The sequence below is a fragment of the Protopterus annectens genome, chromosome 12.part0, assembly GCF_019279795.1.
Source record: "Protopterus annectens isolate FY-2018-M chromosome 12.part0, PAN1.0, whole genome shotgun sequence".
Lineage (NCBI taxonomy): Eukaryota > Metazoa > Chordata > Ceratodontiformes > Protopteridae > Protopterus > Protopterus annectens.
In genome coordinates, this window is record NC_056746.1 from 890,125,572 (window position 1) to 890,149,598 (window position 24,027).

At 41.1% G+C, this 24,027-nt stretch overlaps 1 protein-coding gene across 1 annotated transcript in view; it reads left to right on the forward strand.

The window, feature by feature from the left end:
* Positions 1 to 24,027, forward strand: part of LOC122816858 (nuclear receptor coactivator 3-like) — a 557,677-nt gene that overhangs the window by 435,291 nt on the left and 98,359 nt on the right. Inside the window, exon 4 of the mRNA XM_044089921.1 lies at positions 6,527 to 6,701. Coding sequence (XP_043945856.1) covers positions 6,527 to 6,701 — 175 coding nt within the window. The remainder of the gene's footprint in view (positions 1 to 6,526; positions 6,702 to 24,027) is intronic.

Genomic DNA, 24,027 nt, shown 5'->3' on the forward strand with positions numbered 1-24,027 from the left:
GACGTCCTATACCAAGGACTCTGGTATTTGGGGCCGACTGGGAGCTGGATAAACCCATATGTGAGGACTCGAACATCTACATTTATGTTAAGTGTACACAACTGTACTTTTCTGAATGTGAAGATTTGCCTTTATCTGCTTATGAGGATTCAGATGGAGAAGAATCCATTCCCTCTGCTTCCCCTTCAGAGGAATTTTCTTTTGCTGAAACCGTACATACTTGTTAAGTGAGAATTTCCACTGAGAATGCCAGGATTATCCTCAGTCCAAAAAGAGACTCTATTTGCCACAACATAGACCTTTAGCAATCCCTCCAGTTCTGGATGTTGTGGATGATGTCTTTATGGAATCCATTCTAACTCCTGATACTTTAGCCCCTGCTCCAAGGCAACCAGACGGGTACTACAGAGTCCCTGACTCTCACAGATTTCTTTTGAAAAATCGTACTGCTGACCCAGAGGTCATTTCCCAAGGGCCTAAAGGTATAAAAGCAACTGCAGCTAAGTATCCCACCCCTTCAGTCAGGGATTCCTGAGCTTTAGACAGATGGAGTAAAAAAGTATACACCACTGCAACTATCGCCATTAGGGCATTGAATTGCCAGTTTCACATGCTGAAATACCAGCAACATATTGTGGAAATTATTGAGCAAAAATTATTTACCTTTACAGACTGTGCAGAAAATAAAGAATTACAGGAGCTTATGCATTCTGCAAGCCAAGTCAGCAAGCATATCTTGCAGTGTGGGTTTCCCGCCCTAGAAGCATCTTGTAGGGCAGCTGTCACTGGTTCTGTACTAAGAAGGCATGCTTGGCTTAAGGAATAGACCTTGCCAGACCATGTCAAATCAAAATTACTAGGTGCTTCTTTGAATAAGGACAATTTGTTTGGCAGCAAAGCAGAAAAGGTTCTAAAATAATTGAAGAAAAAGTTAAGTCTATGCAGACAGTCAAAGTTTTTTTTGCAGGTGCAGCCTCCAAGATTCAGTAGGCATTGCCCCTCAAAACATTGGTCCTTGCCAGCCCCCTCAAGGCCATCTCAAACTAGACCCAGGGGAAACAGACCCCCCAGGTTACAGTCTCAGGGTATGCAGAGATCTAAGCAATGGAGTACCTCCACTTTTAAAACAGGGAGTGCTAAGCCACCCCCTTACGGAAAGAATTCACAATGACTTCTCAACTCCAGTCCTCACCTCTGCCCAATTGCTCGTGTTCCTTGGAGGAAAACTTGCCCACCATGCAAAAGCTGGACCTCCATCACCAAAGACTGATGGGTCCTCAACATTGTATCCCAGGCATACAGATTTTACTTCCACACACTGCCAACCCGAAAAGGATTTCCAGACCTTCCTCCAAACCAGTGGGCAGAGGTACAAAACCAAGTTCAATCCCTCCTCTCTCCATAAGGGCAATTCAACCTGTTCCTGGTGAACAGATAAGTCAAAGGTTTTTATTCCAGACTTTTCCTGGTACTCAGAAAAGAGGGCACTTGGCGCCCAATCCTAGATCTTTCCATTCTAAACACCTTCCTGGTGGTGCCAAAATTCAAAATGCTCACCCTTCAGCAGCTTCTTCCTATGCTGTCCAAAGATGCCTGGTTAGCCACCCTAGACCTAAAAGAAGCCTATCTGCACATCCCAATCAGGGAATCATGCAGGAAATATCTACGTTTCAGGACAAGGATCTATGCATTATCAGTTCTCTGCACTTCCCTTTGGCTTATCCACTGCTCCCAGAGTCTTCACAAAATACCTTGTTCTAGCCATTGCCTATTGCAGACAGAGAAACTTTCAAATATACCTTTACTTGGACAATTGCTATTGCAGCACCTGACATTTGTAAAGAACCTTCTAATCTCACCGGGATACACCATCAACGAAAAGAAATCAAAACTATTCCCCAGTCAAAAGATTGTATTCCTGGGAGCAAGCTTGGACACAGCATCCCAGATGGCATTCCTTACTCCAGAAAAACAAGCCTATCTAACAGACTACTTCGCTCAAATGGCCACCAGAACACAGCTATCCACAAGGAATATCCTGCAGGCTCTAGGGTTCATGGCCTCTTGCATTCTACTAATTCCATATGCCAGACTGCATATGAGGAAACTACAGTGGTACTTAAAAAGTCTTTGGTCCCAACATTCTCAGGACCTGAAAAGCATCATACCTTGTCTAAGGACAGAGTTTCTTTGGTGGGCAGCAGCATGCAACCACAACAAGGGACTTCCCTTTACACAACCTCACGCCGCCCAGACTGTAACCACAGACTCATCAGACTATGCTTGGGGGGCACATCTGGACAACAAGTGCATTCAGGGTCACTGGAGATTTCATCTGCTCATCAACCAAAAAGAGATGCTAGCTGTTCAGCACGCTCCGACAGCTTTCAGATCCCTACTCTCACCAAGACCCCTGCTAATAAAAGCAGACAACACCACAGTTATGTGGTACATCAACAAGCAGGGGGGAACCCACTCTTACCTGCTCTGCAGGCTAGCTATGACCCTGTGGAACACGGCCTTGGGCATGCATATTCATCTGCAAGCTCAATTTCTGCCAAACAAACAAAACTCTCTGGCAGACTTAAGCAAAAATCTCCTAGACCCACACAAATGGCAATTAGACCCTAGCACTTTCAACCTTCTAACCCAGAAATGGGGGACCCCGGAGGTGGACTTTTTTGCCTCCCCCTACAATCATCAGATCAGCAAATTCTGCACCAGGACACCTCACTGCAGGGCCTGGAAAATGGATGCCCTATCCTTCCAGTAGGTAAACCTCTCAATGTATGCTTTTCCCCCTTTGCCTCCTCTTTCAAGAATATTACTCAAGATAAGACAGGACAGACCAAGGGCAATCCTGCTTGCCTCAGACTGGCCACGCCAGCACTGGTACCCACTTCTGCATAGCCTGTCACTGATGCCACCTTGGCACCTACCCCAGATCCCAACCCTCCTCACTCAGCAGGAGGGACAGATCTTGCTTCCCCAACTGCAAACACTGAACCTTGCAGCCTGGGTTATTCCTTGAATTCTTCCCCTGTGACCAGCCTACGTAAGCAGGTGCTGGATGTCATTCTTGAAGCCAGAAGACCCAGCACAAGAAAATCCTATGCTGATAAGTGGAAAATTTATTGTTCCTGGATTCAATCTAAATGAGTGGACACAGCACTGCCTTCCTTACCTCTAATCCTGTATTACCTAGCAGATCTACTCCACAGAGGCCTAGCCTTCTCTTCCATTAAGATCCATGCCTCTGCCATCTCGGCTCATTACAACACTGAGCCACCTCTCTTCTCTCACCCTCTCATCAAGTAGTTCCTGAGAGGGGCCAACAACTTAAGGCCACCAAGGAGAGCCCCCACCCCTGCTTGGAACCTTACATTTGTACTGGAAAAGCTCATGCCCCCCCTTGAGCCTTGCAGCATCAGCAGAGTTAAAATTCCTCTCTTGGAAAACGGTCTTGCTTCTGGCCATCACTTCAGCTGGAAGAGTGTCCGAGTTACAAGCACTTATGGCTGTGGAACCCTTCATTATTTTTCATGTTGACAGGGTCTCCCTCAGGACTAACCCTACTTTTATACCTAAAGTGGTGTCCAGTGTAGCTCTCAACCAAGCTATCCATTTGCCAACCTTCTTTCCTAATCCTGAAAATAAAGGAGAGAGGATCCTGCACTCTTCAGACGTGCACATACAGCTCAGATTCTACCTTGATAGGACTAAGCCCTTCAGGAAATCTAACCAGTTACTAGTCAGTTTTGCACCAGGGCGGAGGGCAAGGCCATATTTAAACAAACAATTTCCAAATGGATAGCACACTGCATCCATTTCTGTTACAAACACCATGGGAAACCAACCTCTCAGGGGGATAAGAGCACATTCCACTAGGGCAACTTCTACCTGTACAGCATTCCTCAGGGGTGTCCCTACGAGGGACATTCTGGATGCTACCTGGAGTTCTGTTCACACCTTCAAGCATTACCACCTGCCTATCTTTTCCAAATCCAGGGCGGGTTTTGCAACAGCAGTCCTGCAGGGTATACTAGCCAGCCCCGACTCTTATTGACTGCCTCCACCCACTCTTCAGCTTTGGGAATCAACCCGTGTGTGATGACTGCAACAGTGAAACATGAAGAACATAGTACAGTTGTGTACACTTACCATAAATGTAAATGTTCGAGTGTATTCACTGTTGCAGTCCTGGTTTCCCACCCTCCAGCCCCCTTGTCTCTCTCTCCTTCTCTATCTCTATTACTCACCCTTTACAGGGCTGTTGGCATTTACTTTTTACTGGTGGTGTTTTTTCCACCGTAACTTAGCTCCCTATGGGGCTACTGACATTTGGAGCAAGAAACACTGATGTAATTGCATCTGCTGCCTGTTTTTATACCCCTGACGACCTGACGTCAGTCCTGGTGCGACAGCAACCAACCCAGAAATACTACATCTCTGGTATTCAGGCCGACTAAGGGCTACCTGAAGGCAGATAACCGAAGTGTGATGACTGCAACAGTGAATACACTCGAATATCTACATTTATGGTAAGTGTACACAGCTGTATTTTTCTTATGTTTCCAGATTTTCCTAATACTGATCCTCATTGTTGATGTGGTAAAAGTGTCTTAGGATTGTGGGAACACAAGTTCTGGTCACATAAAATTTTAAACAACTTTTAGGGAAGATATTAGTCATTTACTGAGAGTAGTGTTAAAAATGTAGAATCTGATGATGTATTTTTCATTCCTCATCACTCACTGGTTGTAGATCTGACCCGGCTGCATTTTCAGGACTTGGATCCTAGTCTCGAGCTCCTCCCTCTACCCATAATGTGTATACTATCCCTAACTCCTCAGATCCTGTTTGCCACCATGCAGCCAAGACACAGATCCCTGGTCTCAAACATGAGAGCATTATTTCTTTACATTTTTCAAAAATCTGATATTTTAGTTCTATTTTTTGAGTCTTGTAGTTTTTTTTGAGACAGTTTCTCTTTTCCTCCCAAGTCTACCTTTAGATTTTAAAGGTGTTCGCTTCTTTGTTGTCTTCTACGTTTTTTCTTTCCTAGGGCTTTTTACCTTGGGGGACTATTGCTGTCCATATGGACAGCATGTCAGTAGTCTGGTACATCAGCAAACAAGGAGGAATCCGTTCCTACCAGTTATGCAGAGAGGGCATGAGGGTCTGGGAATGGGTGATTTCTTCAGATCGCTTTCTAATTCCAAAGTACATACTGGGGGAAACCAACATGCTGGCAGACACTCAGCAGGCCCCATCTGATTCCTCACAAGTGGTCCCTCAGTCAGTAGTGAACATGATTTTCAGCTGTTGGGGCCAGCCTTGCTGTGACCTTTTTGCCCCCCCAACAAGTACTTCACCTGATTCCCCCCTCAGGGTGAGTCACTGAGGGATTCTGTGATTCACGATTGGCCCCTAGGTCTCCTGTATGCTTATCCTCCTCTTCCTTTGATCCAGAAGAAGAACACAGATGTCAAGTTATGGTAAGTACATCATTTCTAAATTTAAAAACATGTTAATATTACTAGGCTGTAATTGAGATTAATATATATAATAAAAATGAGATGGCTGTGTTGTTTTTATCATTGATGGTTTCAAAAAAAAAAAAAGCTGTAACAGTGAAGTGGAACTTGAGTGGCCTTATCCCCACTGTAGAAGATGCATTTTTTTGATAATGAATGCATTGCATAAAATGGGGTTTATTTTGGTAGAATAACTTGTTGGTAGAAATGTCTCTAAATGGTTGCTATGATGAATTCACAAGTATTCACTTTAAAAGATAATGAAGTGCACTTTTCCAAGCCATTTGTTAGTAGCTAAATTGAATGCGTACATTAGTGTATGTTTTTAATTGGTGGGACAAATGTATTCACCTTTTGAGGCTGAAGTGTGGTTGCTGTGTGTTACACTAAGATTCAAAACTCTTGAAATACTTTCTAAGTTAGATTCTTTATGCATTATCAGTTTAGCATTTTTTTTCCTCCTGATGTACTAGTCTGCAATGCATCCACCAACCAAAATTTGCATCCACATCATACTGGAAAATTAGTTAAAGCAATGCAGAATAATTAAAGAACCATTACCGTTCCATCGCATTATGTACTTTTATGTTTAATGCTTGAATCCTACTAAACGATCTATTACTTTTGGAATCATTGATGATTTATTTGTAATTGTTGATGCATAATGGGTTTTATTAAAGATATTAAAAACTGGTGAGCCCAAGGGCACAGATGCACCTTAGATCTGTATAAGTGATGCCTTTCACAGGTTAAGGGGATATTTTTAACAGTGCAATACAGTGCACTTTAAGTAGCTTTATATAGTCTTGTACCCTTGGAATACACTCAGTGCTGAAGGTAGTGAAGGTCTTTTAATCTACAAGCAATTAAGTGTTATAGTTTGGCTAGTCACATGTGTTCATAAAATGTGTCATTTGCCATATGTTTTGAGAGCATATTGGAACCAGGAGTGTAATGGTGTGTGTATGTTTTTGTTTTGATGAAACTAGGCTTGAGCACACAACATGAACAGCCATTTAGCAGTGCACCAAATCCTCCAAATCCAATGATGGCAGCTCGCATGGCTCCTTCCCAAAGTTCCATGATCCAGCATCCTCCAGCTACAACAGTGTATCCATCTTCAGAAGTGAAAAACTGGCCATCAGGAAACATGCCTAGACCCAGGTAACACTGAATACCATGATTAGTTTGAAAAAGTGTTTTTCATACATTGTTCTGCGCCATTGACAGCAGATGTGTCACAATGAAAAGATGTGTCACAATGAAAATCATCATGAAGTGGTATGGAAAGTTGTGTGTGAAAGCTTAGTAATTGAAGCTATTAACCCTTTGCCTTCACAGGCAGCCTTAAAAAGTTGTACTCTAATGTGGTGTTTACCTTTAGAGTCTATTGATAAGCTAAAGTAACTTCGAGTGCTAGCAGATGTTTGCATCTCTATAACCATAAAGCTGTACTAAAGAAATATAAACTGCAAAACTGCTCAGCATGAGCTTATTGTTAGTGTCTTGGTGCAGAAGTTAGTATTGCTACTTCAGAGAGATGTTCTTCGTGTTTCACTGTTGCAGTCATTACATTTGGGTAATCTGCTGGCAGGTTGTCTTCAGTCGGCCTGAATAACAAAGTCTTGGGTCCTGCGTCGGTTGCTGTCTCCTCTTCCATGACGTCAGGTCGTCAGGGGTATAAAACATGCAGCCGACGCCATTTTATTCAGTCTTTCTTGCCGTGCGGTGCCCGAAGCAGAAGCAGTTCGCAAGTGCCGGTTGGCCGACTCCTGAAATTTTCGCATTCAAGTTTCAGAACCGAAGTCTTCAACTAAAATTAGTACCCCGTTGGGGAAAACGTTTTCTTGCTCCTTACCGATGTCAGTAAAAGTTAATAATTGCATTACTTGTGGGAAGCAAATACCTCATAAGGATTTTCATTTGTACTGTATTCCTTGCCTAGGCCCAGATCATAACGTGTCTTGCTGTCGGTTTTGTGCTAGATTTAACCAACGCACTATTAAGCGTCTGTATATTTTTGCTTCAAAATATTTTGGATCCAGATTTAATTACCCTGAAATGTCAGTGGTTAGCAATCCGACTACAGGAGTTCACAAAAAACGCAAAGAAAAAGACAGAGACAGACCGTCGAGGTCCAAAACTGACGACAAAGCTTCTCCTAAGCCAGTCGCCATTCGCCGGTACTCAGTGAGGTGCTTTCACAGCCCATGACACCTGCTACTTTTGAGTCGCAGGCCTCTACCAAGACCCATGCGGAGTCCGGTATGCCGCGAGATTCTCAGAGTATTGAACCCCATGGATGTCTCTCCCTTGGATGGGTCCGGAGCCACTGAGCAGGCACCGGCTTCTGAGGGTGTTTTCAGGCCTCAACATTTTTATATAAAACCGACGCCAGCTTAAAAAATAAGATCAAGAACAGTTTCCAAGTCTAAAAAACCGACGCAGGAGCAACGTGCTCACGTCCCTATGCCTAAAAAACAGATGATCAAAATGTCTGAGGACTTAATTACCTTGATCAGGGGTTCCTAACCCCTGCTAAGAGGCCTAGGCAAGACACTGATTATGAATCTTCATATCAGGTTTCCATTTCTTTTGATTCCTCTTCTGATCAGGAATTTTCTATTCTACCCTATGAGGATTCAGATGCAGAAGAATCCATCCCGTCGGCGTCTCTTCCTGAGGATTATTCTTTTGGTGAAACCTTGCATACTTTAAGGGAACATTTTCATTGGGAGAGTCAGGATTTTTCTGAATCAAAAAAGAGGCTTGGGGATTTCCTTCTCATTCCTCAGCATAGGCCTTTGGCTATACCTCCTGTATTAGACATTATTGATGATGTGTTGTCAGAATCAAGCATGGATCTTGATTCCCTACCTCCGGCTCCTAGTAAGCCAGACAGATATTACAGGGTTCCTGACTCCCACAAATTTCTATTCAAAAATCCTGCTGCTGATCCTGAGACTATCTCACAGGGTCCAAAAGGTGTAAAGGCCTCTGCAGCCAAAACTCCTACCCCCTCTGATAGAGATTCCAGGGCGCACTGGATAGGTGGGGAAAGAAGGTTTATACATCTGCAACTTTGGCAATTAGGGCCTTAAACTGCCAGTTTCATATGCTTAAATATCAACAGCATGTTATGGGCTTACTGAAACAGAAAATTATGTTGATCTCTGATTGTGTGGAAAATAAAGAATTACAGGAATTATTGCATGCAGCAGAACAGGTTGGAAGGCATACTTTGCATTGTGGTTTTGATTCCTTGGAGGCCTCTTCCAGGGCTGCAGTTACTGGATCTGTGATTAGACGGCATGCCTGGCTCAAGGAGCAAAATCTGTCTGACCATGTTAAAGCTAAATTGCTGGATGCCCCTTTACAGCATGATACTCTGGTAATAAGGCAGAAGAGGTTTTAAAGAAAATGGAAGACAAAGCTAAATCTATGCAAACTGTAAAAGATTTCTTAAAAGTGCAGCCACCCAGGTTCAGTAGGCACTGGCCTACTAAACATTGGTCCTTTCCTGTGTCCAACAGAGCCTCTCAAGGCAAATCCAGGCGCTCAGTAGGCTCTAGATACCAATCACAGGGTTCTTACAGGTCAAAGCAATGGGGTGCCTCCACCTCCAAATCTGGAGGAAACAAAGCACCCCACCCTACAGTAAGCAGTCTCAATGACTTCCCTCTACCTTCACCAAGCACTTATCTTTTGGCAGCCCCCTTGGGGAGAAAATTAACACTTCATGCTCAAAATTGGCAGTTAATTACCCAGGACAAGAGGGTACTAAACATAGTATCCCAGGGGTACAGATTTCATTTCTATACTTTGCTGATTCCAAACGGTTGGCCAGATCTGCCACAAAATCAATGGGCAGAGGCTCAAAAACAAGTTACGTCCCTCATGGAGATGGGGGCTAATCAACCAGTACCAGAACAGGAAAAAGGTTTTTATTCAAGGCTGTTCCTGGTACCCAGAAAAGACAATGCATGGCGTCCAATACTGGACTTATGGATTTTGAACACTTACCTGGACATTCCAAAATTCAAAATGCTGACTTTACAACAGCTACTGCCTATGCTGGGTAGGAATGCTTGGTTAGTGACTCTAGACTTAAAAGAGGCATACCTGCATATCCCAATAAGGGAATCGTGCAGAAGATACCTCCACTTCAAGGCAGGTTTTTTGCATTACCAATTCTCTGCACTGCCCTTTGGCTTATCTACTGCGCCCAGGGTCTTTACAAAGTGTCTGGCACCAGTAATTGCATTTTGCAGACAAAGAAGCATACAAATTTATCCTTACCTTGGACGACTGTCTCATTCAAGCAGAGAACAAGGACATTCTTCTTCGACATCTGGCGTTTGTAAAAAGGCTTCTAACATGCCTAGGGTACACAATAAATGAAAAGAAATCACAACTGATACCCTCTCAAATAATTACATTCCTGGGAGCAAGCTTGAATACAACTGCCCAGATGGCTTACCTTACGCCACACAGCCAAAATGAAGCCAGCAACCAAAGTGGATCCGATAAAAAATCCTATAATATTAGATGAACATCAAAAAAGCTCAGACCGGTTTCGGCTGGCAAAAAAGCACAGCCTTCAGTGACAAAAAACACAAATCAATTGATGTAACTTAAATAGTATCTTAAACACATCCCATTGGTTCAATTAAAATTGCTCATTTAATCCAGGTGAAAAAAGAGCACCTAATTTAGTAATCCATTTCTTTTCTTTTGTATCTAACATTGAGTGCCATCCTGTTTTATTAAATTTAATACCCTTGACCAAATCAATCACCATAAAGGAAAATTTAGCAGTGTGATGTTTCAAAGTGTGTTTCTACAAAGCATTGTTAATTTTCTTATTTTTAATATTGCTCATATGTTCAGAAATCCGTAGTCTTAAAGGACGAGATGTTTGACCAACATAAAAGGAGTCACAAATGCATGTGGCCAAATAAATAAGCCATTCACTGCTGCAATTTGCAAAGAATGAAATGTCATAGACCCTTGGGCAATTCCTACTAGTAAATTCCTTAGATTTAGCAATTTTATTACAATTACTGCAATGACCACAGGGGAAACACCCCACTAGAGGTTCCCCAGTCATAGTTGTTTGTGAAAATTGTGCATTGCTAGCATAATGTGTATGTTTATAATGATTGAAACATGAGGCTAGATTCTTTCCTTTACGGAATGAGAATAAACATTTATCCGGTAATATATCTGATAATTCTGGTAGACTTAACAAAATGTTAACATTGTAACAGACTTATGCAATAATGTACAAAAATTTGAGGGGGAAATATTCTTCAAGAAATATCTTAACAAGGTGGCCAATGATCTCACCAACCTTGAAGAACAGTTAAAATCCAGAAAAATCAAAAAATTTAAGCGGGATCTAAATGATTATCAGGGAGCTAACCCCTTTAGTTTTCCTTCCAAACATGTTCGTTTTAACCCTCATCCGGTTAAAACACCAAGAAGAAAGAGACCCAGATCCATATTACGTAACAAAACTATAACAAATGGTTCATCTTCTGATGATCCTTCATCATATACAGATAGTGATATACAGCCAGCATCGGATTCACCTAACCCCAAAAGAGCCCAAGGCTTTGTCCCTTTAGGGGGAAATACAAACGTGGAGGCAGAAAACACAAAAAGAATCGAGAACATTCAGAGTCTGTTAAAAATGGTAATACAGAAATAAGTAATGTTAATTCTAATGTTCTAAATTTGTCTGATTTTGTTTTGTCTTCATCACAAGTGGCCATTCTTAATAAAGGCTTAACTTTTATTCCTGGTTTTGTTATTTCTGAGGACCAATTGGTCCAGGATGTCTTGTCATTTTGTAGAACTCTTAATTTGAAGTTACAGTTTGGAGATGGGGATGCATCTTATGATCAAAATAAATTTATTTATCATAAATCTAAATATCTTCCTCCGATGCACCCCACTGTACACTTGTTTCAGAATACGATTCTCAAAGATCTACATTTTAATAGTTCTGAAACTCGTTTTAAACCCAATAATTTGTCATCCAGTGAAAAACAGGCTATTGTTGAACTACAACAAAACAAGGATTTGGTTATTATTTCAGCAGACAAAGGTGGGGCAGTTGTGGTTATGAATTGGTCAGATTATGACAATGAGGCCAGGAGACAATTATCTGACAAACGGTACTATGCTGAAATATGTTTAAATCCTACACATAGGTTCAAGAAACAGATTGATGAGTTTCTTATTAGTGCTAGAGATACTGGCCTCATAACCACTTCTATATTACACTACTTACTATTCAGGATCCTGTCAATCAATATATTTACTTTCTTCCAAAAATCCATAAGGATCCTGTACATCCCCCAGGTAGACCTATTGTTTCTGGTCGAGGTTACCTTACAGAACCATTATCCTTGTTTTTGACTAGACATCTCAAGCCTTTGTTGTCATATGTTCATTCTCGCTTGCAAGACACGACTGAATTTTTACACATTGGCTTAATATAGCCCATCTATATGAACAAGATTTCAATTCCTTTCTTGTTGGCCTTGCAGAGCATGTCCTCACTAATAATGTATTTTTCTATCAAGACATTTGTTTTTGGCAGATTAAAGGAACAGCAATGGGAGCATCTTTTGCTCCCATTTATGCTGACCTTTTTATGGCTTATATAGAAGAACATATAATCTACAACAGCAGTCACAACATTTACCTTCCAGAAATTTACATCTGGAGGCGGTATTTGGATGATTGCTGGATGGTGTGGAGGGCTGATGTTGACTATTTAACTGAATTTGTCTCATATTTAAATGACAACATATAGGGCTTACAGTTCACTGTCAATTATCATGTTGACACACTAACTTTTCTGGATGTGTTAATAACAAGACAACCAGATGACACTCTCAGTACACAGGTTTTCAGGAAATATCCTGAATACAACACAGTCCTTCACGCATCCAGCTTTCATCCTCCACACATTGCCAAAAACATACCCAAATCACAGTTTATACATTTGAGGCGCATATGTTCTAAGGAGGATACTTTCCAAGAAGATAGATGTGATTTAATCAACAGATTTCACGGCAGAGGATATTCTATGGGACATGTTTTGCGGGCCAGCAATTGGGCCAATACTTTATCCAGGCAGGAATTGTTAACTTATAAACTTAGGGATCAGAGGACCACACAGCCAATCAGGTTCTTAACAACATATGCTAGGAATTCAGATGTACTCATGAATAGTGTTCAGAGAAATTGGAACATTTTGTTAAGTCTACCAGAATTATCAGATATATTACCGGATAAATGTTTATTCTCATTCCGTAAAGGAAAGAATCTAGCCTCATGTTTCAATCATTATAAACATACACATTATGCTAGCAATGCATAATTTTCACAAACAACTATGACTGGGGAACCTCTGGTGGGGTGTTTCCCCTGTGGTCATTGCAGTAATTGTGATAAAATTGCTAAATCTAAGGAATTTACTAGTAGGAATTGCCCAAGGGTCTATGACATTTCATTCTTTGCAAATTGCAGCAGTGAATGGCTTATTTATTTGGCCACATGCATTTGTGGCTCCTTTTATGTTGGTCAAACATCTCGTCCTTTAAGACTACGGATTTCTGAACATATGAGCAATATTAAAAATAAGAAAATTAACAATGCTTTGTACAAACACACTTTGAAACATCACACTGCTAAATTTTCCTTTATGGTGATTGATTTGGTCAAGGGTATTAAATTTAATAAAACAGGATGGCACTCAATGTTAGATACAAAAGAAAAGAAATGGATTACTAAATTAGGTGCTCTTTTTTCACCTGGATTAAATGAGCAATTTTAATTGAACCAATGGGATGTGTTTAAGATACTATTTAAGTTACATCAATTGATTTGTGTTTTTTGTCACTGAAGAAGGCTGTGCTTTTTTGCCAGCCGAAACCGGTCTGAGCTTTTTTGATGTTCATCTAATATTATAGGATTTTTTATCGGATCCACTTTGGTTGCTGGCTTCATTTTGGCTGTGTGGATGCTTTTGCTTTAGTTGCCGTGCAACTTTTCTCCATGCAGGAGGATTTTTTTGACTGGTACCTTACGCCACACAAACAAAGGCAACTGACAACATACTTCAAACAGATGGCAACAAAAACCCAGTTATCTGCAAGACAAATTCCTGCAGGCTTTGGGGTTCATAGCATCCTGCATTCTACTAATTCCATATGCAAGATTGCATATGAGGAAACTTCAATGGTACCTAAAAGGTGTATGGACTCAACATTGTCACAGTCTGGAAACAATGATTCCTCTTATTCCCTGCCTACAACAAGAGTTTCTTTGGTGGGCAGAGACATGTCACCAAAACAAGGGACTGTCATTCACTCTACCCCCTGCCACCCAAACCCTAACTACAGACGCACCAGACTATGCTTGGGGGGCCCACCTGGCAGGGATATGCATTTCAGGGCATATGGAGCCCAAAACAAATGCATCTGCATATCAACCAGAAAGAGATGCTAGCGGTTCAGAACGCTCTTGCAGCCTTCAAGGACTTACTTCATCCAGGACAACTACTGATAAGACGGACAACACCACAGTTATGTGGTACATAAGCAGGGGTGTACACATTCCTATCCCCTTTGCAGACTAGCCATGGCATTGTGGAACACAGCCTTGACTTACCAAGTACATCTTCAAGCTCAGTTCCTGCCAGGAAAACAAAATACTCTGGCAGACGACTTAAGCAGAAATCTTATGAACCCGCACGAGTGGAAACTGGACCGACAAATCTTCAGCATGGTAACACAGAAATGGGGGGAGCCCAGATATAGATCTATTTGCCTCTCCCCAAAATTATCAACTGGACAAATTCTGCACAAGGACTTATCACAGACAAGCATGGAATGTGGATGACCTATCCTTCAGTTGGAAAAACCTATCAGTCTATGCCTTTCCCCCTCTGCCTCTTCTCTCCAAGGTTTTACTAAAGGTCAGACAGGAGAAACCAAAAACTATCCTAATTGCTCCGGACTGGCCTCGCTGGAACTGGTACCCAATTCTAAGGAATATGTCAACTCCCTCCTTGGTACTTGCCTCAAATACCTCATCTACTGTCTCATCAGAACAATGAAATTCTGCACACCCAGCTCCAAACTCTGAACCATGCAGCATGGCTGATCATTTAATTATCCAAACAACACCTCTTAATAAATCTGTGATGGATGTCATTTTAGAAGCCAGAAGGCCTAGTACTAGAAAATCTTATGCTGATAAATGGAAGAGATTCTGTACTTGGAACCAAGCACAAGGAACAGACACCGCAAAACCAAATATCCCTCAGATTTTACAATACTTGACTGAGATGCTTGAGAAGGGCCTATCTTTTTCTTCATTAAAAATCCATGCCTCTGCCATCTCAGCTGATTACAACACGGAGCCTCCCATCTTTTCTTGTCCTCTGCTAAAACAGTTTCTTAGAGGGGTCAAAAATTTAAGGCCTTCCAGAAGATCACCAACTCCTGCATGGGACCTCAATTTTGTGCTGGAAAAACTCACCCTGCCTCCTTTTCAACCAGCAGCTACTGCGAATATAAAATTTTTATCTTGGAAAACAGCTTTCCTTTTGGCAATCACTTCCGCAAGAAGGGTTTCAGAACTACAGGCTCTCGTGGCTGTAGAGCCTTTTATTACATTTTACCCGGAATAGGGTGTCCCTAAGGACCAATCTTTCCTTTATGTCTAAGGTGGTATCCAGTGTGGCTCTTCACCAAATTATTCACCTGCCAACATTTTACCCAAGTCCGCAGAACAAGGGGGAGCAGATTCTGCATTCATTTGACGTGCACAGACAACTAAGATTCTACTTAAACAGGACCAAACCTCTAAGAAAAACTGAGCAACTACTGGTGGCATTTGCTTCAGGATCAGAGGGGACTGCTATATCAAAGCAGACTATTTCTAAATGGATAAGCCACTGCATTCGTTTCTGCTACTTGCACCATGGTAAACCTGTGCCCAAGGGAATCGGGTCACATTCCACCAGGGCTGCCTCTACCTCAACAGCCTTTCTCAGAGGAGTTCCAACCAAAGACATTCTAGAAGCTGCTACTTGGAACTCTGTGCATACCTTCACAAAGCATTATCATTTGCCTCTCTTCTCCAAATCCAGGGCAGGCTTTGCCACTGCAGTTCTGCAGGGCCTTATAACCGCTCCTAATGCTATTTAGTTCCATCCTCCCATCCATAGCTTTGGGATTCTACCCAAATGTAATGACTGCAACAGTGAAACACGAAGAACATAGTACAGTTGTGTACACTTACCATAAATGTAGATGTTCGAGTGTATTCACTGTTGCAATCCGGGTTACCCACCCGCCATCCCCCTTTTCTATAACTTCTCTTTCCTTCACTATATCCTAAAGCCTTTGTGGTGTATTTGCTTTTAGATGAAGGTAAAGTTTATGTTGCTAAAAGTGCATTTATATATATTGCTGTTTATTTATATATATATATCTATATCTATATATATCTATATATATCTATATATATATATATATATATATATATATATATATATATATATTTTTTTTTTTTGCTCACCATTTGCGGGGCACCTGACATCTGGGGCGAGAAAAACTGAATAAAATGGCATTGGCTGCATGTTTTGTACCCCTGACGACCTGACGTCATGGAAGAGGAGACAGCAACCAACGCAGGACCCAAGACATTGTTATTCAGGCCGACTGAGGGCAACCTGCCAGCAGGTTACCCAAATGTAATGACTGCAACAGTGAATACACTCGAACATCTACATTTATGGTAAGTGTACACAACTGTACTTTTGGTTCTATTGTTCATCTCTGATCTGGATGCCTTCTGTTTGGAGTCTGTGTCCTCCCTCTGTCCTTGTGGATTTCTTCTAGGTTGCAGTGTTTGTCCTCCCCTTCCCAAAAAGACAGTACAGATAGATGACATGGCATTTTTTTTGTGATAGTCTACAGATTTGTATAGCATGTGCATGTCAGTGGCTGTGTATGTTACAAGTTCCTGTCACTTAATCGAACTTTTACAAGTTCGAATCTCATATGGTCGAGACCACAAGTTCAGATTTGTAAAAGTTTGAACGTTTGAATGGAAATCTTCATAAGCCGAGGTTTCCATTTTGTTCAATGGGGTGCGAGCTCAGAGTTGGTATATTTAAGTAGTGAGGGGCACAGGGGGCGTGCCCACCTGCTTAAAACAGTTTATTTTTTTATCCGTAGTCAAAGTTTTGTAACTTCAAACATAATGGTTTGAATATTACGTGTTCGAAGTTATAAGACTTTACTATGGGATATAGACCTGTATGTTACTGCTGTCCCACTACTTTGAGTAGGATAATTTATTTATTTATTTTAGATTTGTTAACCGGGAAATTCCGTCTGGACCAGGTCATTTTCAGTGGAGGCCCAGGGAGAAAAGCTCCGGCATCAAGTTATACAAGTAGAGTACATCCAGCATAATACACAAAACCGGTTACATCATGTATGCTGTACATAGTAATATAACAAGAAATTAATAAAACACAAGTAAAAGAAGATATAGAACATAGGTAAAAGACAGCGTCAGTTGCAGTACATCCAGCATACTACACAAAACAGGTTTCATCATGTATGCTGAGCATAGTAATATAACAAGAAATTAATAAAATGCTCCAGGTAAAAGAAGATCTAGAACATAGGTAAAAAGACAATGTCAGTTATACATTGGTAAGAGAAGAAAATATGTCAAGTAAAATTCTATAGTTAAAAGTACCCTTTCAGATGACCAAGCCTACAGGGGATCAGAGATCCAGCATGTGATCAGAGAGGAGTTTGGGGAGTTAATAGCAGTATGGGTAGGGTTATGTGATACAAGGGCGTGACCAGGTACTAAGGAGATGCGATTTGAGGGAGTTTTTGAATATGGATGTGGAGGGGGCAGTGGACACGGATAGGGGAAGAGAGTTCCAATTTCTGGCAACGGTGTGGGAGTAGAGCGCTTTCCCTGCATTATTGTTAGCCTTGGTGATGGAGAGGAGTGATTTTTTTCACTAGATCTTAGGTACCGGTTTGCAGTATAGACAGTAAGTAGGTTGGATAATGAGGGTTTTTTTTCAGGATATTTGAGAATATTGTAGGCTGTGCCCAGCTGGTGATAGTTAAGTAGCTGTGGTAGCTCAAGCCATTTTGCATATACTGGGCAAAGAACAGATAAGTGAATCTTTCATTATTGCCCAAGAATCAAACTGATTCTTGTAAATCGCAGTAAGCATTCTCTACAGTTTTTTGAACAGCTTAGTGTATAACTGACCCTGTCAGTAGGAGCTTTGCTTATTTTTTGGGCTTTCCTACAAGGCCAGGCAACACTTCACTGATTTTTTTTTGAGACATTTACAGAAAAGTTAAAAAAAAAAAAAAAAAAAAAAAAAAAATAGTTCTGCAAGCTGAAGTAAAGAAACAAAATGTAGCTGTACAAGATAGTGGTCAAGTATTGCTCCACTAATTAGATTTTGAGCTCATAGGTTCCATTAGCTTGTATGTAATATGAATTTGTTAGCTTATTTACTGCTGATCATGTTCAAGAGGACACTCAAATTGTTTTTTTGTTTTGCTTAAATGGCTGTATCTGCAACATGGTCTGATTGTTTTCTGATGTCCATTTTATCTTGTTTATACATATACTGCTAGGACAAGAAGAAAACTAAAGATGGCATGGTTGGATTCCACCTGTATATTGGATGTGTGCTGGCATCCCACGAGTATGGCTACCTGGCCATCTAGCCTACTGCAGCGAAGCCCCATTGGTTATTTTTAATGCAGCTGTGATGCTATTTGGACATCTACTGTTAATTATAATCTCATTACACAGTTGTATTTCTCCCCTTTTCTCTTCTATTTATGAGGAAAGGGAAACCCCTCATCCTCAAATGTCTGCAGCCTCAAACTGGTCCCTTGTTGGGATTACTACCAACCATCTGTGCTTGCTTTCCTGCAAGAGGCATTGAAGCCTATCACAAGAAAATCCTGTCCGGGACAAGTGGAAAGGCTGCTACTCCTGATTCAAGTCTTCCCAAATCTCCTCAGAGAAAGTTTCACTACAGCAGAGTTTTTTTTCTTCAAGGGGATGCTCTTTCTGGGACCTCATTGAAAACTAGTTTCTCTTGGGATCTGAACTTTGTTGTTGAAAGGTTAACTCCACTACCCTTTGAGTCAGCCAATGACTGTAGCCTAAGGCTTCTGCGTTGGTGGCTGTCATATCTGCATGCAGAATCTCTGAGCTGCTTGCTGTTATTTTAATGGACACTTACACTTTTTCATCAAGATAGTGTTTTTAAGGGCTGATCTCTCCTTTATGCCCAGATTTGTCTCTGAATCGCTCAGAAACAGTGTCAAACTGACTGCTTTCTTTCAAAAACCATGAAGACAGGAAAGAGTTTACTCCATGTACAGGCAGCCCAGATGTAATTTGGGCAGAACAAAATTTAAAAGTCTGACCATCTGTTTTCTGTTGGGGAAGCAGGGTAGATAAGTAGAAAATAAATGTTCTTTTATAGCTAGCAAATTGTATTGTCATCTGTGATTACCATGAAAAACCATCACAAGTTCAGGTAAGGGTCCACTGTTCTAGAGCAGCTGCCATTACAGTGCCCTTATTTAGAAGTCTGTCAGTTAAGAACATCTCTGAAGCAGCTACATGAACTTTCTTTCATTAATAGTCCATAAGTAAAGCAGACTTTTTTCAGCGAGTTTTGCAGTGCATGTTAGCAGCCCCACCCTAGGCCTGTGGTTAAAATAACCTTTGTGTGAGGCGCAGAGCTTGTTGAAATTGATTCATTGGGTGTCTGCCATCATCTAAATGTTAATGCCACTGAAAAATGGCATAAACATGTATGCAATTTTTGGTGAACTAGCAGTTGGAGATGTCTTTTGGATGGGTGATGAAAGAAAATAGACTCTGCAAGGGAACTGGCGAAGTTTAAAGTGGAAGTTAATCATGCACTGGAATGGGGTTACCGTGATGCTCCATGTCCAAGTAGAGAAGCTTAATATAAAATATGTTAAGGGAGAGAGAGTTTGGAAGTCATATGGTTTCTAGCATGGAAGCTGACCAAAGTGAAGTATACATAAAACATATGGGAGTGTGTACAGTGGATGATGCAGTGTGTCTGCATGACCAGTGGGCAGCCATTGAATCTGGCAAAAGCAAATTTGAGTGATTCAGGGTAAGGCATCTGAGATGATGGAACAACTTTAACAGACTTTCACTAAATTGGAATACAGAATTATGCAAGAAGGTGTCATTTGAGGACTGTGTGGAGTTTTGGAAGGAGAGATAAAAAAAAAAAAGTGGACTTGATAAATATGTGAAAACTAAGGTAACATAATGCACTGGGTTTGCAGAAGATTCTTTGGGGTTAACACTTTTATAAAACATTTGCCATTATTAGAATCAGAAGTCAAATAAGGGAAACTTAACCCAGTGCTTGCAGATTTTTATATATGTTATAAAGAAGAGCAGGAATTTGTGCAGCAATTGCCTTTACCTTCCGAAAGTAGCTTTTTAGTTGAGTATTGCCCAACTTTATTTAAATAGGTAGCAGAATTTATATTTAGAAATGTCAAGGTTTCTGTGCTAGTCACTACTTATAGGTTTTCAGAAATGTTAGCAGTTTCTACATGTGCATGTATTTCACTTAACTTTATTCAGCATAGCTTGAATGTAGAATCATATGGTTAGATCAGATGTGCAAATGAGTATGACTTCAAACTGTACCTGATGTTGGGAAATATGTGCCTTCCACAGCTATTGTGCAATCTTAGAATTAATATATGTAATTAGCAGTGGGTGTGGGGATGCAGGGGGACTTGCTCCTTCCTTGTTAAAAAAAAAAAAAAAAAAAAAAAAAAAAAAACAGTAGTTTACTTTTGCATGGTCTGTGGACGCACCTTGAAGCATGCATTATTAGGGTGGCTTTTTTCTCAGCCTTTTGCAATCAAGATTTTAAGTGTTGATCTAATGTAGTTTAAATTAACTTCAGTAGATCCACATAAATATATAATGTAGTATGTTTGTGTATGTATGTGATGTATATAAATATGTATGCATGTATATAGTGTAAAGAAAAGAGGACTGCAGAAAGAAGAGATGGACCAAGCTAAGAAAGAGTACTGGTCTCCTAACCGAGAGGTGAAGAGAGCAGTCACAGTAACAAACAAGGCATAAGAGGTCCTCTATCAACTACAAAATGAAGATCATCAGATACAATTCATAAGGGATGCCAGCAGCAATCTGCTTACCAGTCCACATGAAAGACAGATGGAAGGAGTATTTCCAGCAGCTTCTGGATAAGAAGACCTCACAGATGCTGTACTGCCCTGACACAACCTATGATGAGAAAGGAAGCACAGCCTAGTCTAGAAGTATGAACATCACTAAGGAAAATGAAATCTGAGAACGCACCAGGCTCAGAAGAGGTCATGATCAAGATGGTTGGGGTAGAAGTGACATCTGAGGGCACTCATAGCAATATGAGGAAAAAAGCAGATCCCAGATGACTGGAGAATAAGCATTCTTATGCTACTGTACAAGAACAAAGTGGACATTCACAACAGGAAAGTGCTGGAGGGGGTAACTGATAAATATGCAGAGTAGTAAGAGAAAGATGGAAGGTAAGAATTTTAGATTCAGATCACAATGGAACCCAACTGACCTGATGTTTGCAGTGGAAAAGAAGCTAGAATGAGGGAAGAGTCCAATTGGAACTTCCTAGACTTTGAGAAAGGATATGACAAGGTCCAAAGAAAGCTGATTTGGGGGGTAGTCACGTGATAGTTCATAATCCAGGAAACTGATAAAATTAGTGCAGGCGATGTCCAGTGACTCAAGTACAAACAATATTTTGGTTCACAGATAGGTTTTTAATGAGACTGGGTGTACATCAACCCATTAGTATTCTTAGTAGTAATGGACTACATTAGCAAACTGGAAAGAGCAGATCAACAAAGCTGCTGTATATTGACAATGTGGTATTGCAAGCAGACTCTGAACAGGAACTTCAACAAATGATTGGCAAATGGAATGCAAAACTGAAGCCACATGGGATGAAACTAAGTCCACGCTAGACAGTTTTCATGGCAACAGAAGGGGAAGAAGTCAGAAGAACCTGAAAATTGAGATGGAAAAATAGTGGAACAGGTTAACAGCTTCAGTTGTCTGGGAAGGGTGGTTGAAGTCTAAATGAGGAGTTAAAGGTGTAGTCAGAGGGGCTGCAACCAACTTGTCAGTATGTCTGGTGACTGAGCGACAAAAGAATGCCAAAGAAGCGGAAAAGTTAGCTGTACAAACAGTGTGACCAGTACTTCTGCACTGTACAGATACCTGAGCAGTGAAGGCAGAGCACTGGAAGCTAGAGGGTGTTGGAGATGGTGTCTTTGATAGGTAGTAGGTTGCAAACTGAGACAGGCGAAGGAGTTATGACATTAGAGGAGATGCCAAAGTAACTCCAGTTGCAGAGAAGGTCAAAGACAGTATATGATGGTTCCAGCATGTATATTAAAAAAAAAAAAAAAGGCAGATTTGCTGAATATTTGGGAGAGATAGCAAGATTAGGAAGAAGCAAGGACATCCAGTAAAGAGATGGATTGTATGACAAGACCTGTGACAGGCATAACTATCAGAGAAGGTAAAAGAGTAGTGATACTGAATTGAGAGAGGTGGTGACAGTTGATGTGACACCCTGTTTCCATGTAGAAAATGAAAAAAGTGGTGGTGGGGGGTTGATGAGGATGACGTATATATGTATAGGAAGGTTTTCTTTTCCTTTCTGTTTCCCACAGAACTGAAGGTAGTGTGGACTTGTGTGCCCTTTCTACCCAGTGGCCCTACTGATAGCTGTAATGTGAGGAATGACGATTGCTTACCTTTAGACTTCCAAATCTCAAGAACTCAGACCAGATAGTTGCACTCCTCTGCCTGTGGCTGAATTCCTTCCTCTGTCGAACAGTAAGTTGCTCCCTGTATTCCAGCATCCACTGCTGTGGAGACTTTATAATCACTTATCTGTACTTTGACTGTATTCCCCCTGTCAACCAGTTAGAAGGCAGATTCTCTGTATTTATGACACTATTTTAAGCTGACCATTAGCCATTTTCTGATGGAACTCATAAACTCAGGTTGTGAACTAGAATTCAGACCAGTTCCTTTCTTTTTGGGAATGCCTCCTCCTTTTCCATGCCAGGTTTCCCTTCCAGAACCAGCTTTAAAGGACGTATCAACTTGCATAGAAATGGTCTTCCCCTCAGGACAAGAAGGCTTTTACTCTAGAGTTCTTTGTTCCGTGTAATGGTGCACTTTGGAGTTTTAACAAAATAAAACACATTTCTAGTAGGCAAAAAATTCTGACTGCTTTCTCTGCAGTGTTTTCTTCGTCTTGTGGTTGGTTTGGACATGAAACACAGCTGCGTGATCCAGTATACAAGGAACACAATCGCAAGCCATTTCCAGTTTACCTTCTTTCCCATGATACTTAGTGCTTGACCCTCAGTCTTTGCACATCTCAGTCTTTGGAGTAAGGTCATATTTGGATGACTGCTTAATGCAAGTAGAGGTCCAGGAGAAGCTGGGAAGTGCTCTGAAGTATTCCAAGTAGTATTCAACAGATTGGTGTCTCCTTTAAACTGTTGAGTTTCTGATCAAATGTTTTGTGAAGTCTGTTTTGAACAGAAAATACTACATGTTGCTCTCCCTGAAGACAAGCTTTGCTCATCAGTTACTTCTCTCAGGCTGCAACTTCCTTTCCATAACTACTGGACCATCCTAGGCCCTATTTTACATGTTGTTCTGAAACATCTTGGTCTGTTTTGTCAGGCTGTACACTTGGATTTTCCATGGGTATTTGCACACCTTTTGGTGCAAGCACCTGCATCTTTTAGCGAGGGTGTCTCCTTGTTTTCTCAAAGTTGCAGACACTTCTATTAATGGAGCTGCCAGGTGAAGGACAACTTAAGGACGCCCTTTGTAGAACCAAGAGGATGTCTGAATTTGCTACCAGACTCTGCCAGCCAAACTTTGGTAGTGAATATAGTGGCCGTAAAGGTCCAGAGCTCCTGGAACAAGAACCACCAAAATAAACACAAAATCATTGAAAAGAGGTTGCTGTTTATGCACTGCAGTTCTTATTTTACTACTGGACATTCTCAGTCTCATCACAGACACCCCAGGCATGGACAAGCTCCATTGACATAGAGGGTTAAGCCATGTGACTCGTGATCATGTGAACAGAATTCAGTTAGTGGGTTAGACACTTTGTGTTGATGCACTGCAGGCTAAAGAGAGGCTGATTCTGCCCTCTACTGTTTGGCCAGGGTAGCAGCGATTCTTTATTCTGAAGGAACTCTGTAGCCACCTTATAGCTTTGTGGATCTTTAATACACACAAGCCTAAAAGCATCTACACCTTGCAGTGT